The sequence below is a fragment of the Python bivittatus genome, unplaced genomic scaffold (genome assembly GCF_059951505.1).
Source record: "Python bivittatus isolate LINGU-HERP-01145 unplaced genomic scaffold, Pbiv_v1 ctg000340_np1212, whole genome shotgun sequence".
In the NCBI taxonomy this organism is placed as follows: Eukaryota; Metazoa; Chordata; class Lepidosauria; order Squamata; family Pythonidae; genus Python; species Python bivittatus.
Window position 1 is genome coordinate 12,748,204 of NW_028277056.1, and position 24,985 is coordinate 12,773,188.

Below are 24,985 nucleotides of genomic sequence, written 5' to 3' on the forward strand. Positions count from 1 at the left end.
CTTGTGGAACTGTTGAACTGATTAGCTTCCTACCTTGTGTCCAGCCTTTTGAAAAACATGAAGCACACTGAATCTCAGATCCTCTTGACTAAAACATTTAAAAATGTGAATATTGGTTTTTTTTTTTTTTTTTAGCAAACAGATTCCCCCAAATCCTTTGGCTCTCTGGATAACCCAGCAGCCTCTAGTTGTGTTGGACTGCAACTGCCATCACTCTCAGCCGGAATAATCATCCACTGTGCTGGGTAGGAATTTTGGATGTTGTAATCCAACTCCTCTGGAATACATTGGGATAGAGAAGGTTGAGTTTTAGAATATGGAAAGGATTTTTCTGTGGGTGGGAATGGTTTTTCAAAGATGTTAAGGAATTGTTTTGTAAGTCATGGTCACCTTAGTACAATGATACAGGTTTGAATGCACTGACCCCACATTTAATGCCACTTAAAATATAAGTGTGGTTAGGGAGTAGCCTGTCTGTTTAATACTCCAATTACTGAGCCATAACCACTAATCTAACCTGGGTTAACTCATAATAAGTTGTAAATTATGCTTGCTTCATTGTCTTCAAAGCAAGTGACAGAGATGATGCATTCGGCCGTATTTTAGGAACCCCGCAACTAATGTAATAAATTTCCAGTGTGAAGAAGTACAGATGGCAAAGAGATTTACCTAGTTTCTTAGTTAGATCTCACATTGGGCATGAATTAGATTCACACATTGTGGTAAGCTTCTGGTTGCTTAACTGGCTAATTGAATAAAACACAATTATTGTACCTTGTTTCACACAACAGACTAAGCCCTAAGGTATAGTTTTCAGACTACAATGGCTGGGTTCGCATAAGATGCTAAATCAAAGTCAAACAAATCACCTAGGGCTTGATCATGGACAAAGTAAATAATTGCTGTGGATGTCTGGTAGAAGCCACCATGATGTCACACATGCCATGATGTCATCATGCAAATGATGTTACTTGTGTAATTAGCACCATATGCATGACGACATCATGGCATGAGGCCCAGTATCAAGTTCAGACCATTCCCCTCAAAAATGTAGAGTAGGTGAGGAGAGTATTGAGCAAATACACAGGATTACATACTACATTGAGCCAAATAATGTATGTAAAGTGTTAGGTACTATTCATGTATTACTGCTGTGTATATTTTGGTACCATATGCTGTATTCTTTCCAGGAGTTTATAGTTTTCTGATTTCTGGTTCTAAAGTCTGTCTCTGGGTGGCTTACAAATAAAAAGACAGTATATATAAAAAAGAACCCAACTAACCAGAAGAACAGAACAGCAATAAACCAACTGTAATGCATGGGTGCTCCGCAATCACCCTGTCTCCAAGGTGTGGGAGCTTTTGTACAATTTCCTAAATGATACGAGAGAGAGCCCATTTGGTGTAGTGGTGAAGGCACCAGGCTAGAAACTGAGAGACTGTGAGTTCTGGTCCTGCCTTAGGCACAAAGCCAGCTGGGTGACCTTGGGCCAGTCATTCTCTCTCAGCTCTAGGAAGGAGGCAATAGCAAACTACTTCTGAAGTCTTGTCAAGAAAACTGCAGGGACTTGTTCAGGTAGTCACCAGGAGTCAACACTGACTTGAAGGTGTGCGCACACACACACACACACACACACACACAACATAAAGATGGGAGCTACACAAATCTTGGGGGGGCATATTCGAAGGGGCAGGTACTGCAGCAGAATAGATGTGCAAATCCAGAAATCAAGTCATGTGGTGATCAAATCCAGAAATCCAGTCATGAGAATGAGTGACTGAAGGGCCTCTTGAACCAGAAATGGCACTATTGGTGCATTAGATGTACTTGTGCAAAGGCCGTCTTGGCTACAGCTGCCATCTGCTCTGAGCAGAGGTGAGAGTGCAAGAGGATCTCTAAGTTGTGCACAAGTCTTGAATGGGGAAGTGCAACCCCACTGAAAGTCAATGGAATATCTCCAGATGTGGGGTGCCCAACTAGACACAGCCACTCAGTCTTGTCAGGATTGAGCTTGAGCTGTTCCTTCCCATCCAGATCCGCACAGTCTCCAGACGCTGGGTTAGGACTTTGACATGCGTGAGCAATGCTGTCTCTGCACTGAGCCCTGGCTTAAACCCCACCTGAAATGGCCCAAGTCATCTGCTTTCTCCAGAGTCTTATGGAGCTGAAGCCCAATCATCCTCTCCACTTTTTCAGGAAGGTTGGAGCTGGATGGGTAGTACAGACCAGGTCAGCCACCTCATCCACTATCAAATCGTGCACGAGGACAGATTTATTATAGACCGACCTGGCGTTCAACAGCAGCAACCAGAGCCCGGGGCTACCACGTAACTTGAATGTGTGGGGAGATCCTGAAGGCTGGATGTCAGGATCACTCTGAAACAGCCCAGTGTACCTAACGGTATTCTGTCCCCAGGATCCCACCATCTCTCTCTGCCCATCAAGGTCCTGATGTTCCAGCTTGCTCTCCCACGCCCCCCCCCCCGCTTTCTCACAACCCTCTGCCCTATAGAAGAATGAGATGTAACTGGCTAGAAAGCCAAGGTGCCAGTCCCTGAGTCCAAAAAAGGGAGCTAATGGACAAGCGTCCAACCCCAGTTCCGAGAATGGTCCCACAAACCCATCTGTGAGTATGGCACAGATTTGGTGGTAGAAGCACCACCCAACCCAGCATTGCCAACCTCAGTGTGAGTTCTTTCGAGTCCTCTTCAAAGTTTCTCACTCCCAGGAAAAAGCACTTTGGAGCCAAAGCATCAATCCGCACCAAAAATTCCACCCTGAGGCTGAGGAAGGGCAGTGGGAGATGGGCCAAACCTGTAGAGTTATAGCCAGCATCTGCAATATTGCAGGTAGCCCACTGACTTCACCAGGCTAGCCAGCAGTCAGGGACTCTGCCCAGTCCTCCCAATGGCAGCTGTCAGGAATGGTCTGAAGAGCAATCAAACTACATCCAACCCCAACCCTCTTGGCTCTCTGATCCCAACACACCACTGCACTTAACATCCCAAATACATCATCCCAGCCTTTCATAACTGGATACCTTCCAAATACATTGATTACAACTCCATTTTCTTCCATATTCCAGAGTAGCTGGATTCCAAAACAGAAAGATTCTGATTGGGAAAATCAAGATTAGTACAATATGTATAGAGGGGAAAGTTGGGTCTGTCCTTGAAGGCAGTTCAAGAATCATTAATATGAAGTGGAACAGCTATATTTCTATCTGGGATTGAGCATATGGAATGTATTTGGCCAGTCCTTCAGACAATTGTGCAGACTTACATCTTCATTCAGGGATTGTTACAGATTTTAAGGACCTCTAACTTGGAATATTGTTGCTGAAAGAAGAGGGTGACTGTGCAACCTTCTTCTCAGAGGCCACCCTATTCTATAGGTGAAGGGTTTCTGTTCCAAGTCTGGTTTTAAGATAAGGAACCCTCAGGAATGGAAAACAGTTGAAGTTGCCCACAAAGATGAAAACCTGCGGCCTTCCAGATAAGCTCCCAACAGCCTCAACACTATGGCAATGGTGAAAGAGGATGGCAGTTGAAGCCCTAGAGGAGACTATGCAGCACAAACTTCTGGTTATAGTTCTTTCTGACTATGCATTCTGTTTCTATCTAAATTATACTAAAGCCTTGATTTAATGGAACATTGCATGGAAGGCATGCCTGTTAAATCCAGATGCCCATTCGATCTGCATTGACTGATGCAAATGGCACTAAAAATCAGTTACATAATTATGCAATGCCATCAATTACCACAAATAAATGTAAATTATGTCAATTGTCCAGGATGCTTTGAAAACAATGGACTTGATCCATAAATTTAGGGGTAATGTTTCAATTATTGCATCTGAAGTCTGGCAAATCAAGGTTCAGGGAATCAAGGTTTTATTGAAATTTATAGGTATTCATGAATGGTGGCCTTGAAGATACCCCTTCAAGAAACAAAGTCTTTCTTAGTCTCTTCTGTCTGTTGAGATGATGCAGGACTGACAGTAGGGATTTTTCTTTTGAGATGTTTTATCTTCAGGAGGGTCTTCCCAGGGAGGGTCACAGTATGTTCTGTGCAGAAAGAAAGGTGTTTGGTATTCCCCAGGCTTTCGAAGACATATATAGTAATAAATTGCCTCTATTTCCAAAAATGTGGATCATGATGTAGACAAAACAGCACCAGCAATGCAAAAAAGGGAAGCATTAACTAATTCATCATGCAAATTCTATTCAATTCCCTGGATTTGCAGAAGACGTCTAGAAAAGCAGCACCTTCCCCCACAAGGTGTGCAAGCTTGGAGGGAAAGATACTGCAGAACTGGTGAATGGAGTGTTAAGCAGGCTTAGTGGCTTACCAACAGAGTGTTTACCAACAATTATGCAGCGTGCGCAGGGAGGAATATTTATGTATGGAAGCAGTGTTGGGAAGTCCAGAGTGGAGTGGAATGGAATGGAGTATCTTGGAAAAAGATTTGGCTGTCAGGAATAAGAGCCTAGACCCTAAACCAGTGTTTCTCAACCTCAGGAACTTTAAGATGTGTGGACTTCCACTCCCAGAATTCCCCAGCTAGCATGGCTGCCCTAAACTGTTTTCCATTTCTAGAGCTCTGCTATCTTTGGCAGTCCCCCTTGCTATTTTTATTCTGCATTATAGTGGTTTCTTAAAATCTATGTAAGTTTTTAAACTGCTGCAGGACGTTTTAGATGAAGAACAGCACAGAAATTCATCCATTAAGAAAATAAACAGTATTTCCTCTAGGGCAGTGTATCTCATACTAAAATGGACCCCGCCTCTGCAGGAAAACGCTAGGATGAAGTGCATCTCATACTTTATACAATTGTGGACCACTAAATAAAAGTTAGGAAAATGCAAGGAAAATGCAACCCCCCCCCCTTGCTGCTTTTTCCTCTTGTACAAGCACAGGAGTTTACTTTTGGGGGGCAGCTAAGACAATGATTATTGATATTCCCATCCCCTCCATTTCTGAAGGCCTTTTTAAACTAAACTTTGTTTACCAAAACAGTATAATCCAAAATTAAGTTTTTATTTACCATTTGAGTCATTTTAGGTACCCCATGCCCTCAACTTGGCCAGGAATGTTCTTCTGGAGAAAACTTCGGGTACTTGAGTACCAGGAACAAGTAGATCTCTAATCCAGATCTGTAATGAAATCCTGTGTTGAGATTCCCATCTTCATTTCCATTTGCACCCAGCTCTTTGGGCTGGTAGTGTGAGATCACACTTCCACCCTGTACAATACATGCAAACTCACAATTGGTAATTGCATTGAAACTGTTTATTATTGTCCACTTTCTGAATTTTTGTATGGAGCATTGCTACTTGTATTATAATTTGAATGGTTTGCTGAACCAGTTTTCAACCACGGGTCCGTTTTTGGGAATGGCTGTCAGCTGGCCAGGCGGGACTTGGAGTGGCAACGCTCTCTTTTTGGCATCTGCTTAAGTGCTGAAAATCTAGCTGGGGCAACATTTTCTAATCTAGAAATGCAGTGAGCAGTAAACTACCTTTCCTGGTGTTCTGGTTTGGCAAGAATCTGTAGTTTAATTAATGCACAGTGGAGGCGGAGGAAAGACATCCCATTTCCAAATTGTAGGACTGATATGTCCTGCTTCTTTTTACCAAAACCCACAATCAGGAGGAGCCTGGGAACACCTTTTCAGACTATTACAGTTCCTGAAAATTTATGTCTTTGAATAAAATTGGTTGGTCTGAAAAGGTGCTCTCAGACCCCTCCTGAAATTTGGCTACCACAGATAAACAGAAGTTTAGCCACCCTGGATAAGCACAAGCCCACATGTTTCTGAAATAATTTTATATGCTGTTAGTAGAAGTAACTAAGAGAACTGTACTGTTTTGAATTAAGTTTCTAGCCCTTAAAATTGAGATGCTAGGCCTGAAAGGTGTACATGAAAATAATTCAAGTCCCAGAAAGTGATAGCAAGAGGCTTCTGCAAAATTATAAAATTTTCACTGTATCCCATAGCAATAGCTAGGAAATGAACGTATATATGTAATGCTATATGTGTGTGCACTATTATTATTAATGTTGTTGGTCGCACAGTCAGCCGGATGTTTAGACTGGATTTGGCATTTTTATCCACCTATCGTGAACTTCCCAAGGACCTAGGATAGGCAGATGTTGTTCTTTGATGGTGTTAAAGGTATCGTCGCAGGATATAAGCTGTACCAAGTAAGGCTACCCTTTGCAATGGACTGATGGAGATGTTGTCAATGCCGATGGTCTTCAATTGGTGGTCCAGATGTTTTGGGATTGCACCTAAAGCACCTATAACTATTGGTACTATCTTTGCTCTCTTTTCCCATAGTCGTTCTACTTCTATTTGCAGGTCTTTGTATCTTGTGATTTTCTCCAGTTCTTTCTCTTCTCTTCTGCTGTCTCCAGGTATTCCAGTGTTGTTGTTATTATTATTATTATTATTTAAACGTGTATAGTGCCTGGGCAGCTCACAACGATCAAAGAAATCACAATAATCATGCATCATTGCAATATGACGAAAGAACACATTATTATGAGCCCATCAGTCTGATTTTAGCCTCATCGTTCTTCTGTGCATGCGTGTAGGTTCTAGTCAGTGGTTCTATTTTATCTGACTGAAGTAGAAATGTTTCATCCCCAGCTCCTAAAGTTTGAGGAAGAAAGAGAGAAAAGAATTTTGAAACTTCTGCTGGGTTTCACACCAGCGACGTTTTCCTCATCTGAGGATCAAGCGTGGAGGATAACCACTAGACCACAAGAGGGAGGCTTATCATGGAAGCTGCTGCAGACTTCGAAATAAAAATTGGCAAAATACAGGTAATTTTAAAACTGGCGTTGTGTCTGCCTGTAAGTGCATTTTGATGCTTTAACTTTGTATACAGACAATCCGTTTCATAAATATGTCCAGTAAGGTCCATCCGTAAGATCCATCTGTAGAAAGGAAAGCAACTGAGCCATCGCTCATCCTGGATCGGAGACAGCAGCAGGGAAATTTATTTATGTATTTGTCTTTCAAATTTAGATATCGCCCATCTCACAAAAAGCGACTCTTTGTGCCAATTGTCCAATGAGACGGAGCCCAGACTGGATCCCTTGCAAACCGTTGCCAGAACATCTCAGTCCGGACAGGTTTTTCTCATACCATCTTAAAGTTAAGCAAGCATCAGCAGGGGAGAGCAAAGGAGTAGCTCATGAGTGCAGTGCGGAAACCGCCAAAAGAAACTTAACAAGGCATAACATTGTCCTGGACTGCTGGTTCTGGTAGTAGCAATCGCATTTTCTCTAAATCTGGTTTGTTTTCCAGCCCAGGAAATTAGTTTTGTTTGCATAAGCAGTCTCAAGTTAAGATCAGTATCTAGATCAGTGTTTCTCCAGCTTGGCAGCTTTCAGAGGTGCGGACTTCAACTCCCAGAATTCCCCAGCCAGCTTGGCTGGCTGGGGAATTCTGGGGGTTGAAGTCCGCACCTCTGAAAGCTGCCAAGCTGGAGAAACACTGGTCTAGTGACTACATGAACAAGTGTTCTTGGCAACAGTACAACCGTTTGCTTCTGGGAATTTTTTTTTCAACCACCCAGTCTAGCCAACACCTCTGAGGATTCCTGGGTAAGTCTCCTGTCCAAGCGCCATAGCTTCTCCAAATCAGCCACGGTTGGCCAGATGTCCTCAAATGCTGTCGTCTCTGTGTGTATGGGATTTGTCAAACTTACTTGTAAAAACAATGGGTCTTCTGTCTCTACTTTTTTTATGAAAAGAGCTGGGACTTGTGCCAACAGGTCCCTACTTTTCAGTCTCTACTTTTTTTTATGAAAAGAGCTGGGACGTGTGCCAACAGGAGACAGGTTTGGCTCACACCAGGGGTGTCCATAGGGCATGGCCAAAAAAAGGTCAAGATGGTGGCCAAGATGGTGCATTGGAAGCTCCGCCCATATTTAAATGTGCAATAATGGGTGGGGCTCCAGTGGCACTGTCATGGCTGCCATCTTGACATTTTTGACCATACCCTGTTCACACACTATCAAAAACTCATGATACTTAGAACACATGCCATTGAGATTTTATTTTATTTATTATTAAACTTGTATACCACCCATCTCCCCCAGCGAGTGACTCTGGGCGGCTCACAATAACAAAAAAGAACAAACACACCAATCCCTCCAACAGCGACTAAAATCCATAAATAATTAAAATACAAACATACATGAAAAGTGTCCTAAAACCCCCCTGTATATTTTAGCACTAGAACCTTCAAGATGCTGGGGGGGGGGAGCCAAAACCCATCACCCCACCAGCCATCTCCACAGATGCGAGCCCTCATCCGACCCCCAGGCCTTCTGGCAGAGCCAGGATTTAACCCCTTTTCTGAAGGCCATGAGGGAGGAGGCACACCGGACCTCAGGAGGCAAGATGTTCCATAGGGTGGGAGCCACAGCAGAAAAGGCCCTTTGCCTAGACCCCACCAATCGGAATTCCTTGACCGGTGGGGCCTGCAACCTGCCCCTTCTGCTGGACCAAGTGGGGCGGGCTGAAACAACCGGGGTGAGACGGTTCCTCAGATAACCTGGTCCTGTGCCATGAAGGGCTTTAAAGGTGATGACCAACACCTTGAATTAGACCCGGAAACAAACTGGCAACCAATGCAGCTCACGCAACAGCAGTGTTATATGTGCCCTCCTAGGGGCATTAAGAACTGTCCGCGCCGCCGCATTCTGCACCAGCTGTAGCTTCCGGATACTCTTCAAGGGTAGCCCCATATAGAGCGTGTTGCAGTAGTCCAACCCGGAGGTGACCGAGATGGCACAAGAATCCCCAAACTACTGGCTCACATGCCATGTTTTGGCTGGCAACATTGGCCAGCACTGGAGCTGGAGTGGAGCTACAATCAACCTCTCCCCACTCTGGTGTTTTCTCTGCACTCCAGTTTGGGCCTGCTGTTAGGCTAGCTCCAGAGAGGTTGCATGCATAGTCCTTTCAAGCCCAAGGCATGTCAGTACAAAGCTTTCTGCTGGCACAGCACACCCACGTTTTGTTGATGTTTGATACACAAACAAGGATAGAAACGAGAGTGACATTGACGCGGAACTGGCAGAAAAAAGGTAATGAAAGCGATGAGAGAGCTAAAGCAACTTCAATATAACAGTTTTGGGTGAACTTCTCATCTTATGAGGGGAATAATAAGACTTATAGAGAACCAGTTTGGTGTAGTGGTTAAGGCACTGGGCTAGAAACCGGGAGACCATGCGTTCTAGTCCCACCTTAGGCACAAAGCCAGCTGGGTGACCTTGGGGCAGTCCCTCTCTCTCAACCCCAGGAAGGAGACAATGGCAAACTACTTCTGAAATCTTGCCAAGAAAACTGCAGGGACTTGTCCAGGCAGTTGCCAGGAGTCAACGCTGACTTGAAAGCACACACACATACACAAAGACTTAAAACAGCCCTAGAATAAGTTGCAACACAACAAGTAGTGTGGTGTCCATTCTGTAGAAACATCAAGGGAGGGCTAAGAAGTCTTGCCCATTTGCCCTTTCTCTAATCTGCAAGGAGTTCCATTTTTGTGGGAAGTTTCTTATCCTAATCTTTTTTTTTTTTTTTTTTAGCAGAATGAATTTATTCAAACGGAACAAATCTTAGTTCCCAAGAGAGAAGACCAACTTCCTCAATCAGACACACATTAATATCTGCCCTGGAGATTAAATTATGGAAGACAGACCGTGAAAGTTCTCTTAAATTCTTATAGCCATTAGTAGACTTATTCCTCCATTAATAATTAGCACATCAGAAATATCAGGAAAGGAGCAGAAGGGGCTTCAATTTAAAGTCAAGCATTAAGACCTGGAATAACTCAAGCCATCACTCAGTGCCACAATCTGTAATGTGAGATATGTAAAGTGGAATCCTCCAAGTGTGGGTTTTCCATTCTAGACAGTGCAATCAAGGTGAACAACTGGGCTTAGTCTTCAGCATATCAATTGTGGAGACTACAGACTGCCAACGTGTGCACTGTAACAATCTAGCTTTGGTAAGGAGCTTCTGTATTCCATTTGTACAGTACCTCTTAAACTGTTTGACCCAATTACCCCCTTTCCCAGTCTTGAATAATGTCACTAGCCCTCCCCCCCGAAAACTGTTGTTTTACACAAGCATCTTGGCAGTCTCAAACTGGATGCTTGACCCACAAGCAAGCAATTACAAATTCCTCCATTACCCCCAGGATGTGCCCGAATTACTCTTACCAAACTGATGGTAAGAACCACTGCATTAGAATTAAGGACACAAATCAAACTTGACATTTTAGGGTTAGTCTACAGTCGCCAACAATTAGGAGTCTGGTAGTACTTTTCAGAGTAATAAATTTTATTAAAAGATACAAGCTTTCATGACCTGCAGCTCTATAGAACTAACTTCCATTTGTTAGTGTGAAAAGGGGCTACCAGGCTTGGAACAAGTATTTCTAATTGGACACCGCCCTCTTGTGTTAAGAGTAGGGACAGCATAAGCATAAACTTGTTAATTTTGAAAAACCAAACCAAAAAAGTTTAGGGCAGGATCCAGCTATAATTAATTACGGTTAATTAAAACCTCACAGATTACTGTTTGAAATACCTTCTGTTGCAATGCAAAGGGCTGGCTTCACATATCAAACACATTATTAATTTGAAAAAGTAAAAAAACACAACAGCAAAAGAGAACCCCCCAAATAGCTGCAGCCTCCTCGTTGAAATTGATGGTTGAATCATGCAACGTGGTTGGATGATCATGGGTGTGTAGGACAGCTTTAAAAAAAAAAAAAGCTACAGTAGCATGTACTTTGACTTAATGAATTCTGGACTGCAATATATGTGGCCACTAACTTTTGCAAACTCATGGATATGTCCGTCTAGTTCTTGGTTTGCCACTGACATCTTCTGGAAGGTTTTTCCAACTTAGGCCAATTTAGGGAAGACAAACTGTATCTTCATCATGAAAGACACGTTGGGGAATGCTGGGATGGTACCAAAGGCATAAAGTTCATTCTTGCTTGAAGAAGAAATGTTAAGCTCTGTGAATCAAAAATCAGCATAAAACCCTGCTGGGCCAGACTAAAGGTCTCTTGAGTAAGACCCTGTTTCTCAAAAGGGGCCATGGGGTCTCCCTGGGAGGCCCACTAGAAGCAGGCAAGAACTGCCTTCTCTGATGTTGGTTCCCAACAACTAGTATTCAGAAGCATGCTTCCTCTATCTTACAGGTAGCAGGCAACCATCGTGATAAATGGCTACCAATAACCTTAACATGGATGTTTAACATGGATCACATCCTGCTAAACCATAAAACAGTTTGCCTGTCAGAGCTGAGGATAGTCTGCGAAGCCAGCCAAGGGAGTTAATACAATAAACAGTGGTTCAACCTGATACTAGTTGATATAATAATTCTTTTTGCCAGCCCTGAACTCCTGCTCCCCATTGCAGCTTTCATCACCACTGGATACCTTTGCCCTTCAGGTAAAGTACATGGTAAAAGCAGATTGTGACATTCACTGAATTGAAAAGAACACACAGGACAGGAGGTGGGGTTTTTTTTGCCAGTTTTATTGAACCAGTAAAATTCCTGCTGATAACAGTGAAAGAGATTTCAGCAAGTATAAATGCTATACAGTTTAAACAAACCCCACTGTTCCGTACCTATAAATAGATTTTTTTTTGAAAACCTCATAAAAAGTGCAGATTTTATGAATTGCTGTTAACAGGTTAATATGCACACACATATTACTTTATTGAAAAATACGTTTCGTTTCAGCTCACTAAATGTTGTTTTCTGGATCTGCTCAAATACAAGTCAAGATGAGTAACTAAAAGCTTAAACCAAGAAAGACAGGAAAAAAAAGTGAGTCACACAGATAGATCCAGTAGGATTGGCTTGTCCAATATCCATCTTGGTTAGAAAACTTAGGCTAAAGTCTTGGTTAGGTCTTAAATCTGCACATTTTCAAAAAGAATGGGTGTGTGTTGCTATTTTTATTTTGCTGGTGTTGTTAAGGGTAATCTGAAGCCCACAAATGCTTAAGTTATTCCTGTGATAAACTATTTATATTTTGGAGTGTAGGAAAGGGACACCCCAGTCAACTTTTTGTTGCTCTGGAATAACTTCAAACATGTCCTGAGGTAACAGAATAAAAGTTATCCAAGACTATATGAACACAATAAAAATCCAATCCTCCCATTCTCACCCTTTTTACTGGAATTAAACTATGTGGTGGAAAAGCCTGTTGGTCAGTTACAAGCAACTGGTGGGCCAAATATGGCCCACTTAGATGATCCACTATTGGAGCATATGTTTATATTCTTGTAGCCAAAGACGTATTTTGATTTTTGCCTACTTCCTTACTGCTGGCTCCAGGGAAAACTAAAAATACATAGTGGTCCTGCTCTTCCCACAACTGTCTGACAAATCTTCTTCTTTCCAGGGGTAAATTTTGGGCAGTAGATGAAAAGGGAAATGGACTGAACACTTCCCTATGGTGCTCACCCTCGGACATTTTCTGCCCTGTATTGTGATTTCTCTTAAATGCTAGCAGAAACTGAGATATCAATTCACATCGACCTGCGTTTTCCCTACACATTTTTGAGCAAGGATGAAGAGGCATTCTTACGTAAATTCTCTAACTGGATTCTTATGTTGCTAACCAACCATTCCCACAGGTTTAGAGTGGTACAAATAAATCTGTCTCTCCCATATACATAAGTTCACACTACCCATACTAAAGACATGATCTCAAATTAACAGGAAAGGACAGTTTTAAATGGTTATGGGTCATTAAGTCACTTATAAAAAAACCAGAAACACCTGACCCTAAAAAGCTTAAACCCACAGACACATCTTCATTCTCTCCCCACAGACCAAAACACACAAACACAACCCACATACACACACATAATACAGCTGTGGAAATTCTAAGTAACATAAGCTTAATCTACGTACAGCCATAACACAGTACACAACTGAAGGTGGACATAACCCCACTTCACTTCTGGCTGCAGCTCTATATTTCACAAATTGTGAAGAAAAAAAAAGTTACAGTAACAAAGTCAAGGACCATGAAGGCCTATCACAGCTTCTAGAAATACACTACATTTAATGGGAGGAGAAGAAATGTTCCCGAAAAGAGCCCATAGGAAAAAAGTGATGTCAATTTTTTTTTGAGTAATCACTAAGTGCAACTAGATGTTTACACACGCTACATACAGGACTTCAATCTCAGAACCAGCTCATTGGGCCACTCTGCATATATTCAGGCACCATTTTGTTTTTGTTCCAGATAACATCAAGAAGGACTACATCAGCCTTCCACTCTCCAGATATGCTGAGATGCCATTCTCTAGACATGCTGGGAGTTGTGGTCTCAAGTCTGGGAAAATCCAGATTAAACAAGATTGTGATGGCCTGTTTATTTTGAGAAATTTTTAGTGCGTATTTTAATTGGGTCCAATCCACTGGGATTGTAACAAGGCCATTGGGGGATGTGGTGTGGAGGAGCGTAGGGACTTTCTGAAGGATCCATCTTGATCATTCCTATCATTTTGTGAATGAGGAGTTCATCAGAATTTATATACATAGCTGAGTGCTCAATTGTTTCTTTGCCTTTTAAGTTAAATTGGAACGAAAAACCCACCTTCATCTTGAGGTGAAAGAATTTGGCAGGGCTACTGGGAGAGAAGTTGGGATGAGAGAAGTAAAGTGTGCTTTGGTGGCCCTCCCTCCCTTTGTATGGCTGACCAGTTGTCCCAAGTCTTCATCCAACTTCAACCTGATACAAGTCAGGTCTAGAAGACAGTGCCATTCCAAATGCTATATTCAGGCTGCTTGTTTAGGAATCATACAAGGTGAACGTGAAAGAAGGGGGAGAAATTGCTAGGAAAGATCTTAGGGCATCCTAACTGATTGATTCAGGAGGTCAACCAGTGTACATCTGTTATACATGGAATCATATGTTGCTCTCCATGGTTCCAATCATTCCACAAACAAATAAAAGAAAACACTATTTTTGAAGTTCTGCTTCATAGGAATCTAAGCTTTGAGTGTTCCTTGGTTAAGATCTCATGTTAGCAGGAGATTTTTTGAGCAACCCTTTGCCTCAAATCTTGACCCTTTGCTTTCTAACCCTGGGGGAAAAGTCAGCTTCATTTGGAGGCTGCTAAACTGAACAGGGAGGTGCACAAGTTGCAAAGGCAATCCGCCCTGGTGCACCATGAGACAGTGCATGTTGCCAGAGGCTGAGTCAACCTTTCTTTACCTGGCACCCTTCTGGACATGTTAGATTTCAACCACCATCACCCCCACCCAGCATTTCCCCAAAGAGCTGATCACTGTAATTTCAAAGCACCCTAGAGCATGCATATACGGAAGGTGGGTTGAAAAAAAACAACAACTCAGAGAGAATAGATTTTTACGCAGACTAAGAATTATACAGCTTCTGCCCAAAGAGGAAATTCTTCCACATACGGATTTCTCTGTCTGGTCAGAAAAACCTCTGGCAGTTGCAATGTCTTCTCTTCAAGAGGGAAACATACGCACCACTGATCTGGCACAGTGGAAGATCTGTTGTGTGGTTCTGTGCAAAATCCTTGCAGGACAAACCTGATAATATAGTAATTCCTTGCCATAATGCATGCACTTTTAAAGCGAGCGGCACCTTTTATGATCAAACACACCTGAACAACAGCACTTGAGAAAACCTCATGTGCAACTTGGCTTTGAATCTGTTTGGTGTTCACAGACAGCAGAGCAAAGAATTCCTGGGATTCCCCTTTTTGGCTCAAAGGATAGATGTAAAAATGTCCCTGTCCTTGAAAAAAAGATCTTGAAACAAAAGTCATATATCCATCTAAATCTCTCCTGGACTTACACTTTTTAAAAGCAGTCCTACTGGCCTTTTTATATATGTAGGGGAAAAAAAGCCTATAGATGACACAACATTAAAATGACCCCCCTCCATTTTACAACAAAAGTTGAAAAACCAAATGGAACTGCAAAGCAAATTTGTTCATTCTTGCGAATTAAAGTGTTCCAGCTGTGGTTGGCTGGTTTAAAGAAATATTTATTATTTGATCTTATTTGATTATAAATGGCCTCACTCCAGAGGCTCTTAGACCAGTGTTTTTCAACCTTGGCAACTTTAAGATGTGTGGACATCAACTCCCAGAATTCCCCAGCCAGTAGGAGAAATGGGTGGGTCTGATGCTCAGTAACAACCAGGATTGCCCTCCAATCCTTCAAAGTGGAAGCTGAATCTAGTTGTGGAATAGAAGTACGCAAGAGGTCTGGAAATCTACATGGCTACATTCAGGCTACTGAATCATTCAGTTTGGAACTTGGCATCTCCTATGATGTACCAGCTATCCCAAGACCAGAGCAGTCCAACGAAGCCCATTATTTAATGTAGGTCTGGAATTAGAACATCTTATTCCAGTTGCTCAACCCTGATTGCTCATTGGAAGGATCGATAATGAAGCTCAAGCTCAGATATTTTGGCCACCTAATGCGAAGAGAGATCTCTTTGGAGAAGACCCTGATGCTGGGAAAGATTGAAGGCAAAAGGAGAAGAGGACGGCAGAGGATGAGATGGTTAGATAGCATCACTGAAGCAATGAGCATGAAACTGAGCAAACTCAGGGAGGCAGTGAAGGACAGGAAGGCCTGGCACAATATGGTTCATGGGGTCACGAAGAGTCGGACACGACTTAACGACTAAACAACAACAACAACAAATTCCAGTTGCAGAATCTGGGTTCTCATCATGCAGAGATTAGCTGCTTCCATTTAGCCTATGAATATATCCTATTTCCTGTGCAGATACTTTTCATCACAACTCCCCAGATACTAATCTCACAAAAGAACAAAAATAAAACATGCTGGGAAAAAACCAAGCACCCTCCCCCCCTCCCCAAAATCACAACTGGATCTGGGCTGCAGTCCTGTGCCTACTTAGGCAGGGGAAGTTACTTCAAAGTAAGTATGCAGAGGATTTTTGCACAGTAGATTTTGCACTCCGTTTTGTCCCAACTCTTGTCTGGGATTAGTACCTGGGGTTTGCCACATATAAGCATTTCCTATGCGTGGGAGTTAGAAATTCAAGTTATAATTCTTTCCCCTTACTCAGATACTATCTCTTGGCCAACTGCAATTGTTGACCCATCTCTCTGTATGAACTCAATACAGCTGATAAAAACTGAGGTGGGGGGAGAAATTATGAAATCACCCAATTTAGGTTTTGCCCAAACAATACAGCAGAACAAATGAACAAATGCTTGAGGGCCTTATTATGTCCTATCTAGAGCCAAAACCTCAACTTCTGCCCTCCCTACACTTGGGGAAGTTTGCTGTACTGCCTAGCTCTTCAACAAGGGAAGAAAACATGAATCTCCAGAAGTTGTTCAGATGCTACTTCTAACTCCACCTACATGTGCACAATGCTGGGGACTGTAGTCCAGCAACTTCTGGAAGGCCACAGGTTCCTCAACCCTCCTCTCCAGAGTGATATTACTGTTGACAGTCCGACTTGCAGCTCTTGTTTGCCCCTTGGCTGATAGTGGGACAGATTTTGGTCCATGGGCCACCAGCTACTGACAACTAAAGCCACAGTAACAGAAGCAAAACAGAAAACTATGCCTATGCAACAAACAATTGTGTTAGATTTTAATACATAAATGTTGATTCTTTCACATGTGCTTCCCTCCCCCTCTTTTTTTTGCACATTTATAGTTTGGCACACGTGTGAGCTTAAGCAATAAATCAGATAAAAAACAAAGTAAAAATGGATGTCTATTCTGAATGTTCAGCATGTAAAAACAGAGACGTAACTCCAACTTATTTAAGTATATAAATCTAACCACTCTACTTGACCACACCAAATCATACTAGTCTGAACTTACTACCTTGGAAACATTTTTATAACGTTCAGACTTGCCATTCTATTTCTAAGGAAAAACCCTAATTTTCAAAGAGCAGGCTTCAACCTTGAGTGCCAAATGCAGATCTGGCACCCAGTGAAATCAAACATTTGCTTCCATTAATGAATTTAGAAGTTAGATATTTCACCAAGGAAAGAAAAAGTAAACAAAGTCTTAGAAATGTAAAGCCTATTTGCCTCTTGGCAAGATGACTCTTCCGTTATAATAAAAGGAAACTTTTACAAGAAAAGACATTGCTGCTTCTGCATTTAGAACACCGGTTTCTATTAAAAAGAAAACAATTCCACCTCCCTCTGAAAGGAAAATTAAATCTCTTATAATCAAAACACGGACCAGATCACCTATGTAACCATTCCTGTTAAGACAAACCAAATCATCTGTAGAGCAGTAGGACAAAGGATGCTTTAACCTTCCATCACTTTATTTATTATTAAATTTATATGCTGCCCACCTCCCCCAGAGATTGCTATTCCTCCCAGTGTCCCTTCTCGTCTAGTGACAAACAGGAGAGAACCTGATTGAGAATACAAAGCAAAGAGGAGAGAGATGCAGGGAAAGACATCAGTCCCCTCTTCTACCTCCCTTTTCTCTCCAGCAGTTACTCTGCTGCTTTAGGGCTGGGAGACTAGTTCTCACTAGCTTTTTCTCCGCCTCCATAATGGCTCTAGTTCAAAGCCAGAGTTCACTCAAAGCTAAAAATGGCACTGATCCCTGTAAGTGTGCTCAACTCTTCCGCTGGTTCAGTGAGATTCTGGACACAGCAAACCTATGCCGAGAGAAGAACACGTGCCCGACTTTTACCATAGCAAAACAACCGAGAGACTTTTCTCTTTGCATATGAAATTCCTGTGCCATCTGTACCTGCAAAGGAGGGAGGACTGGAAAAGTTTGTCAAGTGGCAGCCAACTCAGCTTAGGTTGGTGTGTGGTTGGTGCCTCCCACACAGAATGGCCCCGTTCTTGCCACAGGGCAGCTCTAATTTAACAGCTGACTCCATTCAACTGAATTTCTTCCCAAGGGCAGAACTGCAAAAAGGATAACACCAAGAGGGAGATAATGCTTAGGGTGGATGGGGAGCACAAGATTTTTTTAAAAAATTAGTTTTACAGAGAACTCTAAATGCTCTCCTCAAATTAGGATTTCTAGATTTCTTTAAGAGAAGCCACAACAGTGCAATTGATGCAGCTGACAGAAATCTGTAGTGTAAATGTATCCCCAGAGAATGTTGATATCAAAAATAGCTTATAGTTTGACATACAGAAAACTCTGTACAGGAAAGTGAACAATCATTTCAACATCTGAAAGGGGGAAGAGGGGTAGGAGAACAACATCCTATCACAACAGTAATAGAAGAGGAAAGAATTAAGTTTTAAAAATTTCAACAAAATAACCCTGGTCTGGTCATTTTTGTATTTTGTTTTGTTTTTACATGGAAAGACTTTCAAAATCACTCTTATAAAACAAACCATTATGAAAATCTTTCAGTTTTTTCAAAATGATTCTATATTGCTTTCTACAGCTCATTTAGAATAAAAGAAAACCCATTTCGTTCATTTCCAAAGCATAGAAAAACAAACTGAAGTCAGTCTTAAGGGGTGGGTGGGTGAGGGAGAAGTCTACTTCAAAACAAGTCCAGCAGATGTTAGTCACAACTGAATCTTGTTGCCAAAATGTTGGTCAGTGATTAGATAATATTGGTAGAGTACGTCCACTCAAAGGCAGTGGGCAAGTTGTCGACTTTGACAAGACAGTCACAGTTGGGCCAAAGCAGCTTAGATTTCAGTGGGACTCAGCTATGACTAACGTTCCCTGGAATGGGCCCATAACTGAAAAGTCACTGTCTCAGTGGGTCAGTATTCAGGCACTTCGCTGAAATTCAACATAACACACTTAAAGCTATAAAAACACTGATATCTTGTGCTCTAAAACTGTAACAGTGTGCTCAGGCACCACAGAGACGGGATCTTTTTTGGCAATTCACATCTTTTCCTCAAAAAGGCCACCTGCCAATGGGAACCACCTAATCAAAGTGACTGTGGCACATTTGCCATTCACTTCTCTGAAACTCACACTGGGGTCTCCACTGGAAGGAACCAAGGTTCCACAGAAGTGTATGGGGATGTGTGCTCCACCCCAGTTTTATTTAATAGATGCTTTGGCAATGTAAGAGTAGCTGATTGTTCAAGGCAAGCAAGCCAAGGGTAGTAGCAATGTTTGGGAAGGAACAAACAGCTGTTCTCCAGCCATTTTGAACGGGACTTTTCAGCAGGAAGTTTGTTAGGGAAAAACTTGCCTTTCTGCTCAAATATTGCACTTCCTTTGTTCACTCATGACAACACACAGAAACATGATTCATAGCTTTAAAATATATATATAAAAAACCCTGCTCTGACACTACCACTCAGGGAAATACAACCGGAATCAAATTTCTAAAGCTTGAATTGAACACCACTCTAATTACTCTTATATAATCATTTTTTAAAAAAAGAAACAGCAGTGGAAGAAGCTGTAACTTCATGGGAAAGCACTTTCTTTGCTTGTAAAAGGGGTCTTGGCATCTCTAGTGAAACGATCTCAAGTTATAAGGGAATTAAAGATGCTTACCTGAGATTCTAATGGAACGACTGCCAACCAGAACTAGTGATACTGGGCAAGATGGATCAAAGATCTGACCCAACAGAAGGCAGCACCACATAAAACTTTCAGGGAAGCAGCTACAGATCAGCAAGAGAATCCATGCTTCAAATGCACAAGGTTTGGAGAAGCTGAAGAGTAGAACAGGACTGGTCTCAACTCTCCAGTGGTCTGACTTAGCACAAGACCAAACTTTCCCATTGGGGGGGGGGAACTTGTGCAGATTTTTTTTTCCTTTTGATCAGGCAGCATGTGTTGAACTTCCACACCCTGCAGTGCTGCCTGATCTATGAACCAGTTAAAGTTTTAAAATGTTATAAAGTGACTTGGTAAAAAATTCCCATATGCCAAGTTAAACCGAGTTGCTGACTTGGGTTGCAAAGAACCTCCGTGCACTTGGAGGGGCAAAAAGCAAACAATCGTAGGCCAAAGAGGATAAGGCAATCCCTGAACCTGTACAGTTGAAATGGATATGGGAAGAACCACTGCATTCAGAAAAAAGTATTCCAATGCTGTGTCTCAGTAGCATGCCGCAGGATTTGCAGCAGTTGCTTTCACATTTTTCTTCAAAAACGCAGGCATAACAGTTGCATTCATTTCACGTGACCTCCAAATTACTGCTGAAGAATTACATTTCTAGGAATTATGTAAGAATAAGCTAGCTGAGCAATTCAGCTTAAAACATAGCATATACTGTATTTAGGAAAGAGCTAAAAGGAAGAGAGGGAGAAGAGAAAGACAATCCCGTGCAGGATACTGTCTACAGGAGAGACTGGGTGGGATAGCTGGAACCTCAAAAGACACATTTTAAAAGTTTTAATTCCGAGCGCAAGAAAAAACAGCAAAGAATCAGTGATAGCAAACCAGCGTAGGGTTTGCGAGCAATACTTCGATGGGAAACCACTTCAGAAGCAGTGTTCCACAGTGTTATGTTTGCTATCGCTAGTAAAGTTAAGCATCGAGAAATATATAGACAGACAGAGGAAAGAGCGAGAGATCATTGCACGGTAACAGCTGCCAGACACACAGCTTCAGCTTTCAACACTACGGAATCCAGTAGCCGGATGCTACCCCACAGGCAGCATTTTACTGCTCGTCTTATTTGGAAGCTTTGCACATACAACTGTGTCGGCCCGTCAGGTCAAGTGACGGGTGATGGCACGAAGGGCGTAGAGCAGTTCAGCCTGCATGCGAGCCTCCATCAGAAGAAGATTCACGTGGACCTAAGGAAACATTTAAACCAGTTGGTGATACATGGATATAGAGAGGCATGCATGGTGTTAAGGCCCTTTCTCAAAGAGGTGCCTTGATCTTTCATGAAGTGGGATGGTGAGGCTTAAAGGGATGAGATTACTGTAACTCACTCTACACGGGGCTGCCCTTGAAGACCACCTGGAAACTTCAGGTGGTCCAGAATGCAGCAGCCCCTGGGCTTGGTGCTTGGTCTCAGTACAGCTATGTTACACCTTTAGCGATTGGTCTAAATAATGCTGCTTAACACCTTTGCTGTGCAACCTGCATTGGCTACCAGTAGGTTTCCTTGTGCAATTCACGGTGCTGGTTGTGACCTATAATAAGGTGCTGGTTGTGACTTAGAAAGGCCTACATGGCTCAGAGCCTGGGTGTCTTAGAGATCACCTTTCCCCAACAGTTTCTACCCATCTTCCCCAGAAAATGAGGGAGCACCTACTGAGTGTCCCCATCTATCAGGAGGTACAATATGAGAAGATCTGACTGTCTTCAATCATTGTCTGCAGCAGCCCCCCTGCTCTGTAACCTGAAGTGCATGTGGCCCCCACCCTCATGGTCTTCCAGAAGCTGGTGAAAACATGGATTTTCCAGAAGGCTTTTGGGGAATGATCATGATACACTTCTTAATTTTATAATTTTTCATTTTGTATTTTAGCCACAATTAATTTTTATTGATCTCTTCTTTTTAACATTTAATTTCTGTAAGCTGCCTAGAATCCAGGTGGTTTCAGACACCTAGATAAAATTTACAAATAAAATAAATGGACTAGTTCATGGATGCCAGTTCACCACTCACCACTTGCAGCATCAACTGGAATGTTGCATGTGAGAAGAAACTGTCAGAGAGTTATTACCAAGATCAGATGTTACAGAATCTTTGTCACCTGCCTTAAAACAGAATTTCCCTCCAATCCCCTTTTTTTAAAAGATAGACTGTTCCACCCACAGGTTTTGGAATAGAAAGGTGTGGCCATCCCAAAGTTTCACTCTTGGTGGTTGAGGAGAATATTAATGCAAGGGAAGGGTGTGTTTAGTGTATGGATATGACAATTTGCTTCTGCAGAAATGCCATTTCTCTGGGTTATGTACAAAAAGAATGTGTGCTAATGCGTTTGGCACTGAGGGACTCACCTTTTCTGAGTGCTTGAACTGGCGCCAGTAGCTGTCGTACATGCGCTTGGTAGTTCTCTCTGGGTAGCAGGTCACTGTCTTAATGTAAATCTTCAGGTTCCGTTCAAGTAACTGATTAACTTCGCCGTAATCATAGTCATCGTATCTAAGCAAGATTAAGCTGGTCTGAATCTCTCTTTTCTGAGCACATGTGATATTTTAAAAAAGCAATTCTTCTTTTTTTGGCTGAAAAATCACTTACAATTGTGTGTCAAAATAAAATCTGCCTAAATCCTGGATTGTGATTCGTACAGTTCCAATATGATCTAGTTCAATTAGCTTTGTCAAACATTAACCTGACACTTACCTGAAAAGAGCTAATTCTCATTAACAATCTTAGGACCAAATTCATCCAGCCTATTTGCTAGGGTTGAGAGAACATCACTAGGAGCAATTCTTGTGATTGAAACTCCTTAGAAGAGTTTGCTTCTTGGAAATCATTTTGAAGTTTTTTGTGTGTGTATGTGGGGGGGGGGGTCCCCTAACAAACTATGCTCCAGAATTCATGCAGATCAGAGTCACAAAAATTTACTAGGCAACAAGAGAAAAATGGCTGCCCTTCTCTCCCCTTCCATCCAAAATGCACATTATGAGCGCTTAGCCACAATCAAGGGAGTCTGCAGAGGTATCAAAAAAGTCAAGATGGCCACCACCTAAAGCCTTGCCACTTTTTAACATGACTTTTTGGAGCTCCCCTCACTGTGCAATGAACAAGCACAGATCTAAGTTTAGTGTCTGTAGTTTTATTCCCAGGGCCAGGCCTGCATATGACTTCTCTCATGTGAAGGAGGACTGAAGCAAACGGCTTTTAAAAAGTCAGGATGGATGTTGAACGATGCCTGGCCCAGGAATGCAAGTTGCTGAACAATCCTGAAGAGGCAAGGAGAGTTTCACTCATCATGGGAAATTGTTCTGAAGTGGCGCTAAAGATATTTCTTACTTAGCCCTGCTTCTTGCTATAGCCTTTTGCATTTGGCAATGCGAGTGTGAAAGAAGGGCCAAACTAGTTGACCCATCCCATGAGTCTTGATGTTCAATATGCACTTTTTTAGATCTTGATTATTTAGCAATATATTTTAATTTTTTTCCCCCACCCCTGCGAGCGCTGCCAAAACAATTAGAAAACAAAAGAAAGCTAAAAGGCATCTTTTAAAAATTACATCAATGAAACCAAAAATACACACACAAAAAAATAGTTCAAACCTTCAACCCTATATTTAAAAGCATTGCACAGCTAAGCAGGATTTTCTCACCTGCCTAAGTATTATGAGGGAAAGGCCTAACCTCACCTATCTCGCATTCCATTAAACCAGTGTTTCTCAACCTCGGCAGGTGTAAGATGTGTGGACTTCAAGTCCCAGAATTCCCCAGCCAGCATTTCAGATGAATGCCTTTCAGGAAGCGGGATCTATGTCCTTCATATGTCCTCAGCCTAAGCTGTTCAGGGGATTGTGGGTAAGCCTTCTCTGGTTCAATAGCTTAAACATGCTTTAACTTAGCCTTTTCACTAGAAAACATAAAAAGGAGGTTTTACAAGAGCAATATGGGTTTTACTGAATGTCTTTCTTTAAGCTGGTATGGACTGGTTTTAAGATTATTAACCTTTTTTTTTTTTATGTTTTGCCTTTTGAAAACACCTCTCGCTATTTTGCATTTGGTCAAGTTACTGAAATGTCCTGACAAAAATGGACATCCCACTGAGTAACTACAAGGCTATAAATAAATTTAAAGCAAGAAAAGGTTCAGCGCTGTGACTTTAGAGGCAGAGGGTGGAATCTGGCTCAGAGGGTCAAAGGCAGAAAGCTAAGAACTTAAACTGGGTGCCCACAATATTGCAGGCTGTAATTTTAACCAGACTGATCATGATTACATTTTTTAAACTGCTGTCCCAATCATCTGTTCAGGAGTATTCTTGCTTTTGCTTGCATATTAGAAAGGGTTAATTGCATATTAGAAAGGATTAATTTTTCAGTAAAGCTACTAGATTTTTACAGTTTTCAGTTCAGTCAGAGGTTAAGATTCAGTGTAGTTCAGCCACTCAAAAGCATTTTGTCAATCCTATGAGGACAAAGAAGGGGAAACCTCTGAACAAGATCCAGAGTTCTACCAAGAGAACTGAGTAGGCAGAGGAGACATGTTCTGAACTAATGGCAAATGAGGGATTAGTCCCCTGACACCACTGTTACTTTGGTCCTGGAAGCAAATATAAATCAGCACAGTTAACGTAAAGTTGGTTTACAAGCTGGCTGGGGAATTCTGGGAGTTGAAGTCTACACAAAGTTGCCAAGTTTGAGAAACACTGTTGTACAGGTACCCCTCAACTTATGACCATAATTGGGACCAGACTTTCCATGGCGAAGTGATGCAGTTGTAAAGCGAGATGTCACATGACTGCATGGCTTAGTGACAGCAAACTTGGCACTCCCCACTGCTGTCATTAAGTGAATTCCACCAGTCATTAGCAGAGGACCTACCCCAATCCAAGCCATTCCAGGCTTGGACCCTTTCAGCCCTGAGCCTTAGTAAGGTAAGGGACTGCCTTCAACTGCCCCCACCTGCCTATCTTCCCCCCCCCAACTCTGTCCTTTTGGCTGCCCTGCACCCTGCCTGCAGGGCAGCAAGCAGCCCCAGAATCATACAGCTCTGGGGCTGCTTGCCATGCTGGAGCTCAGGGGCTTCTTGGCCCTCCTTCCCCCTTCATTCACTTGCATGCACTGTGCCCTCTTTTCCTCCTTTGCTGGCTCAAGGACTTTCCTGGGGCACTTCTGGCACTGTATGAACGCAAAGGGGAGATGGTGCATGCAAGCGAGCAAAGGAGGAAGGAGGGTGCAGTGCGTGTGTGCAAGTGAGTGAAGAGGGAAGGAGGGTGCTGGTGCATGTGAGCCAGCAAAGGAGGAAAGGAGGGCACGGTGTGTGCAAATGAGTGAAGAAAGGCCAGGGTGGGTGGGGGAGATTTATCCAAGCAACTTGCAA

The 24,985-nt window shown here is 42.4% G+C and overlaps 1 protein-coding gene across 2 annotated transcripts in view; it reads right to left on the minus strand.

Annotated features, from left to right (window-relative positions):
• Positions 1-18,549: 18,549 nt before the first annotated feature.
• The window catches only part of SESN3 (sestrin 3), a 68,008-nt gene continuing 61,572 nt past the window's right edge, over positions 18,550-24,985 (minus strand). For both annotated transcript variants that reach the window (XM_088140594.1, XM_088140593.1), the window contains exons 9-10: positions 21,974-22,118; positions 18,550-20,814 (exon numbers count right to left, since the gene is read on the minus strand). In XM_088140594.1, the coding sequence (XP_087996720.1) occupies positions 20,728-20,814; positions 21,974-22,118 (232 nt within the window). In that variant the 3' untranslated portion in view covers positions 18,550-20,727. The remainder of the gene's footprint in view (positions 20,815-21,973; positions 22,119-24,985) is intronic.